At 42.4% G+C, this 13,464-nt stretch overlaps 1 protein-coding gene across 1 annotated transcript in view; it reads left to right on the top strand.

Annotated features, from left to right (window-relative positions):
• The window catches only part of klf7b (Kruppel-like factor 7b), a 106,697-nt gene that overhangs the window by 74,102 nt on the left and 19,131 nt on the right, over positions 1–13,464 (top strand). Inside the window, exon 3 of the mRNA XM_049593725.1 lies at positions 9,400–9,523. Within this exon, the coding sequence (XP_049449682.1) occupies positions 9,400–9,523 (124 nt within the window). The remainder of the gene's footprint in view (positions 1–9,399; positions 9,524–13,464) is intronic.

The raw sequence follows: 13,464 nt of genomic DNA, 5'->3' as shown, positions 1-13,464 counted from the left end.
AAAATTCCCACATGGTTTGCAGAATGGCTAGCTGTAATGTAACAAGTTGTTTGGTTTATGAGTAACTGTAATAGTATTACTGAAATTTCATTAGTAATTAGTTAAACTACTTGTTACTGGAAAAAGTAATATTATTACTATAAGGCGTTACTGCCCAACACTGATAATTATGTTAGTTAATGGGTTAATACATAAAACAAAAAACACTCCATCTTGAGTCTGACTTCCCAAGACCTTAACCCCCTCCCCTCCCCCACCTCCACCCGCAGCAGGTAGCAGCACAGGCTCATGTGGATTCAGGAAAAACCCCGCTGTAACCCCAGACCTCCACTCACATATATACCTCCATACTCTACACCCACTGAATCCAACCTCCAACCTGCTCTCTCTCGCTCTCCCACTTGCTCATTCAGTTTGGGTTGCCAAGCAACTGCATCACACTCTTCCATAATTGGTTGGTGGCTGGTTGATTGTCCATGCCTGTTAATCTCTCTCTCCCTCTCCCTCTCTCCCTCACCCACCCCCCTTTCTCTCTTTCTCTCAGTTGCTAGGTGACTTTATCACGCATCCTTGCCTTGCCGTGCTATAATTGGCTGGCGTCATGGTTGCTGTGGCGTCAGGCCCGAGCTGGCCTTGCTTCATTCCTCCAACTGTGTGTGTGTGCGTTATAGCATGTATGTGTGTGTGTTTGAGGGGGGTCCTTTTGAAGGAAGATGGGGTGCTCTGGCCAATTACAGAAGACGGGTGTGAAACGGCCGCCTGTCTGGCACCTGCGGCCCCCACTCATACCCCATATCTCACACACACACACACACACACACACACACATGCAGGTTGAAAGTGTAGCATTTCTCCAACAGGATAACCTGCCAAGTGGTTTGCTATTGTATGTTGAAAATATTGGTCCTGTATTCAGTCCTGAGCGAGGAGGACTCTGTGGAGTGAGTAGGAGGATTCACACATTCAGATACTGCTGCTGAAGAGTCACTGTGGAGGATTTTCTGCTTCTTTACAGAACTAGAAGTAAATCTGTTGTAGAATCACATGTCTTTCACAGCTGTACCAGAGGATTATTGGCCTGGACAAAAAAGAGGACTTCCTTTGGTACTTTCAAGAGTAAATATGTGTAGAGTGCCTGTTTTTGTCCAAAAGAAATGTAACTGGGAACATTCTTGTACTGCTTGTATCTGTTTTGGTCTCCTCCAGCTTAATTAGAAATAACAAAAATGAAGGAGTAAAAACTAAAGCCCTGTTTCCACCAAGCAGTACGGTACGGTTCAGTTCGGTATGCTTTTTCTTTGATTCCACTGTGAAAAGTTGTGGATGGTACCGATGGCAACGTTCCGTACCGTCCCCATGTTTGGTCCCCCCTCTGTTGGGGTACCTAGCACACAGATCTGGTACTAAAAGGTGGAGCTGTGAACACTGCAGTCTGATTGGTCAGTAGAGGACGGTCACTCTGCTCAGGGCTGAGTTGTGTCTGGTTTTGAGGCTCATGTAACCACTGTTCATACTGTGGAGAGTTTTATTAGTAAACTGTAACTATAAAATGAAAGGATGTTTTGCTGCCTCTCACAGCAGCTGTTGTTGGCAACTGCCGGCAACTTCTAAGGTGGAACATTAACTTGTAATGTCACATTTAAGAGAACTGTTTACAGTGAAAATGGAAGTGTCTAGGTACCATGTCTGAAGGGTTACTTTCGGTTCCAAAGGTACCATCCCGAAAGTATTTGGTGGAAACAGGCTTAAATCTTGAATCTTGACTATTAGAGTCCAACCAATAACCAGTCAGCAGATCAACACTATCAGTCGATATTGACTTACCATCGTTACACAGGTATCTTCATTTACTGTAGAGCTTTCTGCAAGCAACCTCTTCCTTGGGTATCTGGTGCATGCTGCTAGATAAAGTCTATCCAGCTCACCCCCACCAAGTCGGTCCTTTTCCTCCAAAGGGATGCAGCCTCACTCATGCCACATTTACACTGCATACTACGGCACGGCTCTACTCAACTTGACTCAGTCTTTACTGGTTTTCCATGGCAAAAGTTGTGGATAGTACCTGGTACTTATTTTGGTACCACCTTGGTTGAGGTTTCAAGCGAGCTGAATCGATCCTTAAAGGTGGAGTTAAAATATTGCAGACCACTGACTGGTCAGAGAGAATCGTCACTTGCTTGAAATGGGAAACAACTTTCATCGATAGCAACTGCAATTTGTTTTTCTTGACCCAGATTTAAAACACTAACAAAAAAATAGCGTAGCTGTACAACTGACAGAGTGCAGATGTTCCTCTGTTTGGTCGCCGATGGAAGGATTTAGTAAGTGTTGCAATGAAGATGATGTCACAGCAGTTTCAGCATTGCTATGGTGATCAACAGAGAATCCAGCATACACTGAGGAGGTAAAATCTGTACTTGAAAAGAAAATAGAGAAAAGGACCTGGTACTGAAAGTAAGTTGTGTCAAGTCAAGTTGAACCATGCAATGAAAATGAGGCACTGGTGTCTGAACCACCTCAACTGTTTTCTTCTTAATGTGAAGGAGTATTGACTCAATAACGAGGACTTCCTGAAGGCACAGCCATCCTGCGGAGAAACCTCATATGACTCACTCGTATCTGCTCTCTCATACTTTTCAGTCTTTACACCTTGTGGCTGTGAGGGTCATAAGATTTCCTCACTTGTTATCGGGAGCTGATATAAAGACCTCATTACTGCAGCTGATGCACCTCATCGGCAGTCAAACTCACAACCCTTTGTAACAATGCTGAAGGCTTCTGCAGAGGCTTTCATACAGTAAATGAGTACTCTACCAATTCAGCTTTGCTCCTTTAAATTGCTGTCAGACACATGATGGAGAGTTTTAAAAACTGATAATGATGCCACAACATTGCAGGGACATTGTCTTTTTTATTACAGGCATTCTTCCTTACTGTCAAAACCTAGCACCTTTTTACCCACAATGCAACCCAACAACTGACAGTTCTGTCTGAGTATCAGTGGTGTCATGCCAGGCTTCACAAAACTGGGAGAGGTCTCAAATCCTCACTGTTCATCAAAATAAAAAAAACGGCAAAAGAAAGTTTAATGTGCTTCAGATAGTACACCGTAACAGTGTGACAAAATCAGGTAGGGATGTCAAAGGTTAACTCTTAATCGGCTTAACTTTGAGGGCAAACTAATATGGTTAACAACGCCAAAAGGTTTTTGCGGCTCAAAAATGAAGCTGCTTACACATCAGACTACCTGGGGGGAAACTGGTGGGCGGCCACCATGTTTCCATCCCACCAACATGCGTTGAGATGTCGTTACTAGTGGTCATTGCTGAATATGCAGAACTTCAGGAGTGGTCAAGGCTAATGTTAGCTAATTCATGGAGACCAGACGGTGAACAGTGGGCACTATGTGTTTGCATGGTAAGGTGGCTAGCTGGCTGTCTTTCAATAAAGCCAACAGAAAGTAAGATAAAAGGGAAGACATTTACAACGTCAGTATTAAAATTTCACCACCTCTAAATGGATAGCACTTCGCAATGTGGCGCCAAAGCTCATTGAGTCAATGGAGCGCTGGACTAATGAGAAGCACCTCTTATTTTGCTTTTATTTTTCAAGGTTTTGTTTTGTTCGTTTGTTTGTTTGTTTTTCTGAAAGATTAATTGCTAATTGGTTACCAGTTAATGGGTGACAGGCTATCAAAAGAAAGATTAACCACAACTGACATCCCTCGATCATATCATTAAAAAAGCACCAACAACTCTCCTGTTACTGTTGTTTATCATTTCAATTAATTGTACCAATCCCAAACTAATGTTACGGCTACTGATAAAGGCTTATAGAACTTTGTCACATATGTAGAAATACTCGCTGAGAACTCTGAAGAAACTTTGTGAACAGTGGTAGATAAATCCCCAAGAGACTGTTTCACTTTTTCATAAAGAGAGATGAAAGCAACCCTCAGTGACAAAATCCAATTAATTACAAAAGCTGTGAAACAGGTTATCTGAGAGAGAGAGAGAGAGAGAGAGAGAGAGAGAGAGAGAGAGGAAACTTGATATTTGGTCTTGTCCCCTAACAAATCACAAACTGTAGTCGAGGTGGCAGAGGAAGGCCTGTCTCTCCCTGAGGCAAATTTGTGATTTGTAATACTGGCCTATATAAATAAAATTGACTTGACTGCCTCCAAAAACACACAGTGGAGAGAGAGAGCAACCAAACCCAGATCCCTGTTGTGGAAATTAGCAACTGACTGCACGAGATTTGACTGGAGAATTTGAATATGCAAATCCAGGAGCAGCGCGGCTCATGATCTGGAATTCATTTAGTCCTGCGTCACCTTGCAGTCACGTTGTGTCTGTGGATGAAAGACGACGCCGATCAAAGAGACACAGGAACTGGGGGGAAATAAAGGGGAAGAGGGCATCATTCACAGTTGGATGTTCCTGTGGCACATCATCTTTTACTTGTCGTTGCATCACCTCGCTGTCAGGGCTGCTCTGCACCTCAGATATTAGTTCATGTGAAGGTGTACTTCCTGCAGCCTCTGTTATTCAGGCATGATGATTCAAGGTGGTGCATTAAGGCAATTAAAGTTCAGAAAAGTTTGTATGTGGTGGAGAAGTTGGGCCCTGTTATAATTGAGGACTTGAGGTGGATTTATACTTGAGTGTCAGCTCTTTGCACATGGTCTATGCTGTTGTGAGCATTTATACTTGTACAGTGATGTGTCTGCAGTTACACCTCCAAAACACTGGTCAACGGTGGAGGTTTCTGTGAAGTGCTGTTAAGTTTAGTTGATTCAAAACACACATTAAACACACATTAAACATGGCTTAATAGTGACAATTTCAAACACAAGTACACAAATCAGCTTCACTATAACTCGCAGCATTCACAGACAAACACTTGTCTTTATCTGGACACATTTTCCCCACAAATACAACATGCTAATGATTTTAGCACAAGCCTATGGGATTTTACATTGTATAAATTAGCTTCGTGGCTAGCGGACTTTTTCTCTACTCATATGAAGCCAGGGACAACAGCAACATTTAACAAAGGTAACCTTACAGAATTCGGCTCCATTACAGCTCACAAAATTCACTGACAAAACAACTGTCTTATACTAAACACGTTTTCAAATATAAGATGCTAACGTTATTAGCCTACGACATTTTACATGGTTGTAGGCTAGAGGTTAGCAACTCGACAGGCCTTTGAACACTACCTCATTTTATCAGCCTTGCTCTCAAATTTAGTGAATGGACTTGCACTTGTATAGCGTCCTTCAAGTCTTTGGACCACTCAAAGCACTTTTATATTAAAGAGTCATATTCACACATTCACACAGTGCTGGCCAAGGACATCATACAAGGTGCGACATACTCAGTTAGACATTCAGAAACACTCATCGATGGCACAGCCATTGAGCAGTTTGGAGTTCAGATACGTCCACATGCCAACTTGATGAGCCGGGAATCAAACCACAGATTTTTCTTATGGAGGAAAACTTTCTTTATCTCCTGAGCCACAGCCACCCCAACTTGTGGCAAACATTGTTGGACTTTTGCTGGCATCCTCCAACGCCCCTCAACTAAACTCCTGTTTTCTGGAAAACTGAAATGCTCACCCACACTTCAGCTCATACACTTCAGGTGCTTCTCAAGGAAGGATCCTTAACGGCTGAATTTGAAGGAGGCTACATCATTGAATGCTGTCGGAGGACTGTTCCAATGTCAAGGATCCTTCAAGACAGAGTCCTTCCTTTAGAGAATTTTCAAGGATGAATGTGTGTATCCACAGTGGACATGAAGTACCCACAGTTCTTTGTGTACGATTTGCCGATGGAGCTCGTCAGAAATTTGATAAATATGTCATTTATTGAGAATAATATCTCCAGGAGCTTGAAAGCATGAAAAAAATATTAGAAACCTTATAATTTACACTTTCCAATATGTCCACTGCCAAGAAACATGATTTTTTTTTCTCTAAATAAAGTGATTTTGATAAAACAGATACGTTTTTAAATTAATCAGTCATAGCAGAAATGGAGCGCTAAGTATCCAACCACACTATTCACATAATTACAACATGATAACTGCTCTTGTTCTTTTGGTTTCAATTGGTGTATTCTTTGGGGGAAGTGCAGTCAGGACACTTTTCGTCCCCATGGAAACAATCCTTAGTAAGCACAACACCAGACCTGTTTAAATCATTGACAAAAACAAGACGTTGGTTGCAATGCAGAGATCTGAAACCAGGTTATACTTCAATAAAATAGTTTCTCTGTCAAATCCTGATTTAAAAAAAAACTGTCTTGCGCACACACATTGTGCTTCAGTGTTTCACATTAGTTGCACTTTGTTTTGGAGCAGTGTGTGTTTGTGTTTGTCTCCTTAAGAAGATTGGTGTGTGCTGTGATGGGAGTGGAGGGGCTGCTAGGACATCTGGCTAACTGACTGTAAGCTGCTGTAGTACTCCCCATTAAGAGTCATTAAGACCCCAATTACAGTTACCACCCCCCAGTTCACACACAACAGAGAGTCACACACACACACTAGGGGTCTGCAGTTAGGTACGGCCAGTTTGAGAGTGTGCAGTGGAGAAAGCCTGTGTTTTAAAGTGTTTCCTCTTCATCAGTGTTATATTTGAATTGATTTAAGTTTATTTGGTTGTTTTTTTTTAATATTGTCAAAAACATCCCTCCCTGTTTATTTAAATGAGCCTGCTGTGTTGAGGTAGTGGGAGTCCTGACTCTGGAAAAAAAAAAAAATGCAGGGTCAAACCTGGTTCATCCTTTGCCACAAAGCAATACAACATCATCCAGCAACACACAGCTGTGGCCAATCAAATATGTGCACATTTTGGCATAATCCCTCTGTTTAATTGTCCAGGCAGAGGATAAAATGATGTTGCTGCTGCTGGAACAACTTTTCAGAGTTGTAAAATTTTTGATTATAAACCTGTGAGCAGTGTTTTGGTGTCTGATAAGCAGCACTGCAAACTGGACCATCTGGACTGTGTCACACCAGTGTAGCACCTTTCTTATAACCCAGAACCGCTCTCAGTCCTCTGGCTTTTAAACCAAAATGAATAAATTTGGATATTCCCAAAATAAAATGAAACACACCAGCTACACACACACAAACAGGGTCATGCCAGAAGAGAAACCTTTCAAGGTTGGCTGTGAAAGACTCAGAAAAACTCTGAACAGCAGGGGGTTGAACTCAGTGAAAAATGAAAAATTTAGACTGCAGTTGTGCATGAGAAACTCCTTTTTTGCAGCAGCAGTGTGATAAATAATCCAGCTCTGTTATAATAACTCTGCTGTATATCTGGTAATGTAAAGGTTCAGAGTGTAGGATTAAAGGGATATATTGGCATAAATGGAATGTAATGGGATAAGTATGTTTTCTTAAGTGCAGTGGTTCCCAACTGGTCCAGCCATGGGATCCATCTACAGTCATTAGTAAACGGTCCACACAGTTTAATATATATTCAGTGTTATACTTGCATTTGTCCATGCCGTTAGTCACTCAGTACGTTAACATGCACAGTTAAGTCGAACTACGAGTATAGCTTGACTAGGACATTTAATTGGACTGCTGTCCTCGTCCCAGTGTACAAGCACGGGAGGGGAATCAATTAATTAACCAAAGAATGTCTGACTCCGCTATGATAGGTGGTGATATGCCCCTCTCAGCTTGTTGAACCTTTTTCCAGTTCACCTATTATGTCACAGGCTGAATAATCGACAAACAAGTTAGCTATGATTAGCTAGCAGCAAACTGGTACCATGGTGGACAAATTTACAGCTGTGTACATTTCGTCCTGGATGTAGATTTCACCATGTTGTTACCAGCCTTCGACTTCTGGGTCAAAGCCTGGGGTGGAAACTGTGGGGCACTGGCCAGTTTGGGTCCAATTGACTGTATACATGTAGGAGTAATTCGACTCCTTATCGCATTATCTGTGTGTGTTAGTCCGACTTTCAGAAATTCAACTTAGTATGATTTCAGCCGGACTAACTGTATTTTAGAAGTCCGGTTTTAGTTGGACTAACACAATAAATTGGTTTTCTCTAATGTCACGTAAACGTACTGACTCACACCTGCGACTCAATTTTAGATTGTGACTGACCTGACCAGTTGAGAACCACTGCTTGAATGAGCCGTTTATATCTACATGTTGCACCGCAGTGTTTCTACAGTAGCCTAGAACAGACAAACCAAACACTGGCTCTAGCTAGGGCCATTCATTTTCTTGTATTGGCCACTGTAGTTAGCAGCCCCTCCGCAATGAGCATTGTTGGAAAACCACCAGATTTTTTTAATGTGAAATTGCTTTAGTCAGTGTTTTTACTGGTTTCAATCACGTGGTCCGTTTTTGAGAGAAGACCTCTGCAGATAATTCAGCTTCCGGTTAAAACACTGAAGGAATTCTAACTGGGAGACATTTCAGCTGATTGCAATGTGCAGTCCTCACCACTAGATGCCACTAAATCTCCTTAAATCTTACACACTGTTCCTTTAAATAGGCTTATTTCAAGTGTTCATGCAAATGTCTCCATAAATGTGTTTTTGCTTGTTAAACAGTGAATTTATGAAACTCACTTGTAAAGTTGCTTAACAAAGGAAGATGGGATTTTTTCTTTCTGCTATTGTTAGCTGTTGTGTTACTTTTTGGGGTGGTGCGGTTGATTTATCTGCTGACCCCCGTATACACCCACAGAGAGAAACACACTCTTGTACGGGGGTTTACACAGTCAGACATCATCACATCCCATCTGAAGACAGTCTGCTCCTACACACTACACACCACACACTACACACACACACACACACACACTGCACACACCTCTAGCCAGAAGACACACACGCACACACAGCTGGAAGGCTTTCTATCATGGAGAGATAACTACAGGCTGAGAACAATAGACCATCTCTTCTCCCATCTGGTGAAGTGGGGGATGAAACTTCATTTACATTTCAGATCCCACCACCTCAGGGCCTGTGTGCGGATATGTGTGTGTATGTGTGTGTGTGTGCGTGTGTGTGTGTGTGTGTGTGTGGGCAGGAAAGGGGGAGATTCATTTCAGGGTGAATTTAGGATTATGAATTAACACGCCACCGTGCTGAAAGACTTCATTTACAGCTAATTGAATGTATTGGCTCATTGAAATGGGTGTTGTGTTAAAACTGGTCTGCCTGCCTGGCCCCTGGGCTGTCTGTCTGTGTGTGTGTGTGTGTGTGTGTGTGTGTGTGTGTTTGGGTCTGGGTCTGGAGAGAGCCAGGGGTGGTTACCTGTATATTAGTGAACAGCTGTAGTTTAGATGTGTGAAATTAGATGTTGAAATTATAATAAAAAGCGACACCCTTTCCTCTCTGTCTCTGTCTCTCTCAGGTGAGAAGCCCTATAAGTGCTCATGGGAGGGCTGCGAATGGCGTTTTGCCCGCAGTGACGAGTTGACGCGACACTACCGCAAACACACTGGAGCGAAGCCATTCAAGTGCAACCACTGCGACAGGTAAACACACACACACACAGGCATGGGTTGTACACATACACCATGACAAACATGCAGCTAGCTTTACATATAAAGGATGCTGACGCATTTTATCTGCAAAGGACCTCTGTTTAGCCTGCATTTCCAATGAAAGCAGAACTCAGCCAGCCAGTGCATCACATATTTGGGTAGTTTTGGGTAACATTAGAGCTGCAGCTAATAATTATAACTGTCAATACACCTTTTTCACAGAAAAACATTTGGACACATGACAGCAGTGAAAGCTCCACTGTGAATAATAAAATTAACAATGGCTGAATTTCATTGAGCTGCTTCAGTTTCAGGGTCCTGGTGTTGTGCATGCAGGTGCACTGTCACCACTGTTATAACATACTGGGACGCTGAGATGAAACAAAGCCATTGTTAATGTTATCAGCAGCACCTGTGCTTTTTCTGACAGGTCAAAATGTCTGCTGTGAAAAAACTTTTATCGATTTATCAGTTACATTTTTTCAAATCTTAAAAAATGCCAGAAAATAGTAAAAGATGCATCTCGAGGTGATGTCTTCAAATTTCTTGTTTTGTTCAACCAACAGTCCAAAACAAAGAGATGCTCTGATGACAATAAAACTAGAGAAGCGGCATGTTGTAAAATTTGGAAGCAATAGCTAGCCAGCAAGCTTGCCACCCCACAGTCTCTGCACCCCTCCACGCTGCTAGAAGACTGTGTGCCAGAAGGAGAGTGGGTGGAAGCTCCAGAGATGGACTCAGTAGTGGCTGCGGCAACTCGAATTCAGTTGGCGCAAGCCCCAGCAAAGGGGTTCACAGTGGGCTGGGTCCAATCTGTGTAACGGCAGCAACAGAAAGTTTGTTGATTTGATGGGGAGTTGGTGCTCTGCTGGCTGAATTCATGTTGCTATTCCAGCAGCTGGAGGCAGAGTCCTGCACCAGGTTGGGTACCCACAGATACCCAACTGGTAACCCACAGAATGCTGTGTAATGGGTAAAAATATGTGTAAATAAAGAGGCACGGATAAAAATAAACTACACATGGGCGGGCAGCAAGTGAGAAGAAAAATACATTTTATTATTTTTCAGGATAAAACAAATGAAAAAATTATGTGCAAGCCACAATTCCTTTTATTTTGAAAGTCAGTGACACAAGTCAAACCTTTGATCCCCTCGTCACATTCCTCACCAACGTGGAGGACTCTAGCCATGAAACTGTGCAGCCCAAGGATGAGCTGGCAGTCTACACTGAGTTTAAGACACCCAAGGAGGATCCTTTTATGGGTTAAATGGTGGTGGAAGGAGCATGCTGAAATGTTTCCTTATCTGGCAGTGAATGTTTTCACCATCCTGGCATTAAGTGCAGTTGGTGAAAGAGATTTCCCCTCTGCTGGATTTGTATTTCAAGAACGGAAAACCCAGCTTAATGTGAATGACTGTAGCCTATATGTGTGTTTAATCACGGGGCAGGTTGGGTCGCAAGACTTTTAATAACGGGTGCAGGTGGCTGCGGCTTTTACTTTGACAAAACAACAGGTAACGGGTCGGTTCTGGTACTGAGCTTTACAGGTATGGGCAGTTGTAGGTTTTCAAAAAATGGATCTGTGCAGGACTCCGGCTAAAGGTGCGTGTCCTCATTTATGTTGTGATAGTATCAAATCAGAAAATAAGTATATCGTTCCAGCCCTTATTTTTAGGTGTGTACAATACAACAAAAATAAGATGACTCGTGCATCTCTGATCGAGCTAGGGTAACTGTTCCCTCCTGCTTACAGACGGTGTGCTAAGCTAGGCTAAATACATCACAGAACTGCCTCTGTGTTGAACCCACAGAAAACAAAAAATGATCTGAAATCTGGTGACAAAGACAAATAAGCATATCTATTTTTAAGAAGGACCAGTCTGTAGGATTCTGGTATCTAGCGCTGAGGTTGCAGATTGCAACCAACTGAATACTCCTCCTTTCTAAGCATGTAGGAGAACCTATGGATATCTTGGGAGGAGATCTCCGTTCATTCCTGACAGCTCTGACAGCAAGAGGTAAAAACAAAATCCCCCTCCAGTTACAACCATATTAGTCTCTACATACAGACTCTACATTCAGTGAATGTACAGTCTGTAGGCAAACCCTGGAGATCTTGCCTCCGGAAGAAGAGCGTTAGAGCCCTGGTTTCCGGTTGTAGGCTGTTTGTAGTCCGCGTGATATTGACCAATCACGTTTGAGCCGGCTGCAGTTGTTGCCAGGTTAAACAGTCCGTGCGGTGAACAAACGAGGCGGAACATAATTGCCGTCACTGCAAACTCTGAATCCATCGCAATGGTTCAGCTTATTTACTTATATATAAACGGAAGTCGGAAACGGAAATTCGCTTCTTCCGCCCAAATCAAACCGGAATGCCAAAAAATTGGGGGTCTGCCCCCAGAGGCTGTATCACCGTCTGCCGGAAGTCAGACGCTGAATACAGCCGATGGGTTCCGAGAATGCAACCATATTAACTCGAGCCCCTCTCCCATGGAGTACAACAACAAAAGGGGAGAGGTAAGGTGGGAGACATCCCTTTGTAGGTGGGATACCCCCAAAGGTGAATGTAGGGGCACAGAAACTGAGTATCAAATGTTCCATATATTGACTATGGAGTCCTAAGCATGTCAGATAATAACAACTGAAACAAATTATGTGTAATTACAATACTTAATATTAGAAATTGACTTTATTGCACATATTACTACTGTTACTAATTGCCCTGTTACATTTGTTCATTCTGGGCTACTGTAGAAACATGGTCATGGAAGAGGACCGGCTCCCTGTGTAAATTTAAAAGGGTGATTCCAAGTGATTGTTAGTTTGGGGTGATTTTACACTAATGAAGACATAATGACATTATATTTCTGCTAAGATATCCTTTTAAATCTTATACACTGGTCCTCTGAATCAACAGAGCAATGCAAATGTTTGGGACTGTATTATCACAGTACAACTTTCTTTCTTTCTCTGTACATTTCTTGGAAGCTAATGCATCCAAATCCGTCTGCAGTTTGCACAGAGTTCAGTTCAGTTCAGTTCAGTTCAGTTCAAGTCTCTTTTCTTATGCACAAAGAAATAAAATTCCTTAAACACTTTTAGAGACAAAATACTGCAAATTAGTGCGTTTGAAGTTAAGACGGGACGTGATCATTTTCTTAAAGACATTTCCCTCCTCCAGCAGCTGTGTACAGGAGCAGCTCAGGTGAGTTCTTATCTGGACTCTTGAAGATAAAGGTTCAAGACTTCAGTCAATTTAATGATAAGGGATGTTATTATCGCAAATTAAGTTCTTAATGGATTCACGTTTTTTTAGCAGCCATAAAAATGTATGTAAGACTGATGTTAGTTTGTTATTGGCTTATTGGCTTTCAGGTCATGTTATCTGACCAGCAGTGGAAGATTTCACTGATTCTGTGTCAGTGTTTTTTTATCAGTTCCTGTCCGACGCAGTTTAACGTCAGTGATAAACAAAAGACAGAACAAAAATGATGGGGCATGTGTTTGGAAATAAAAGCAAACTAAATCTCCTTGTGGACAAAAGCCAGGGAAATCACATCATCTCTGTTTGGTGTTTGGTCCTCAAGGTAGAGTGTGTGTCTGTGTGTGTGAGTGTGTGTGTGCTTACTCATGCCCCTATGCTGGCAGTTAAATGGATTCTGGCTATTGGCAGACTGGTCGCAGCTAATTGAGTGGCACCAGATGCCAGCTCCACTTTAACATACACACTCTCTGTTTGTGTGTGTGAGCCTGCACTACCTTTTCTGATGAACAACACACACACACACGCACACACACACACGTTTGCCCTGGAGACAGTGTAATTGGCTGTTGTGGGTTCCCTCTAGTTTGGGTTTTAGACATAAAACCCTCCAGAAACCTGCTGGAAGCTTCTAATCCTGGCTGAGAGCTGGGACTGTATTAGCTCCTT

The sequence above is a fragment of the Epinephelus fuscoguttatus genome, linkage group LG13, assembly GCF_011397635.1.
Source record: "Epinephelus fuscoguttatus linkage group LG13, E.fuscoguttatus.final_Chr_v1".
Lineage (NCBI taxonomy): Eukaryota > Metazoa > Chordata > Actinopteri > Perciformes > Serranidae > Epinephelus > Epinephelus fuscoguttatus.
The sequence above is the reverse complement of the archived record's forward strand: the minus strand, read 5'-3'. Positions and strand labels throughout refer to the sequence as shown.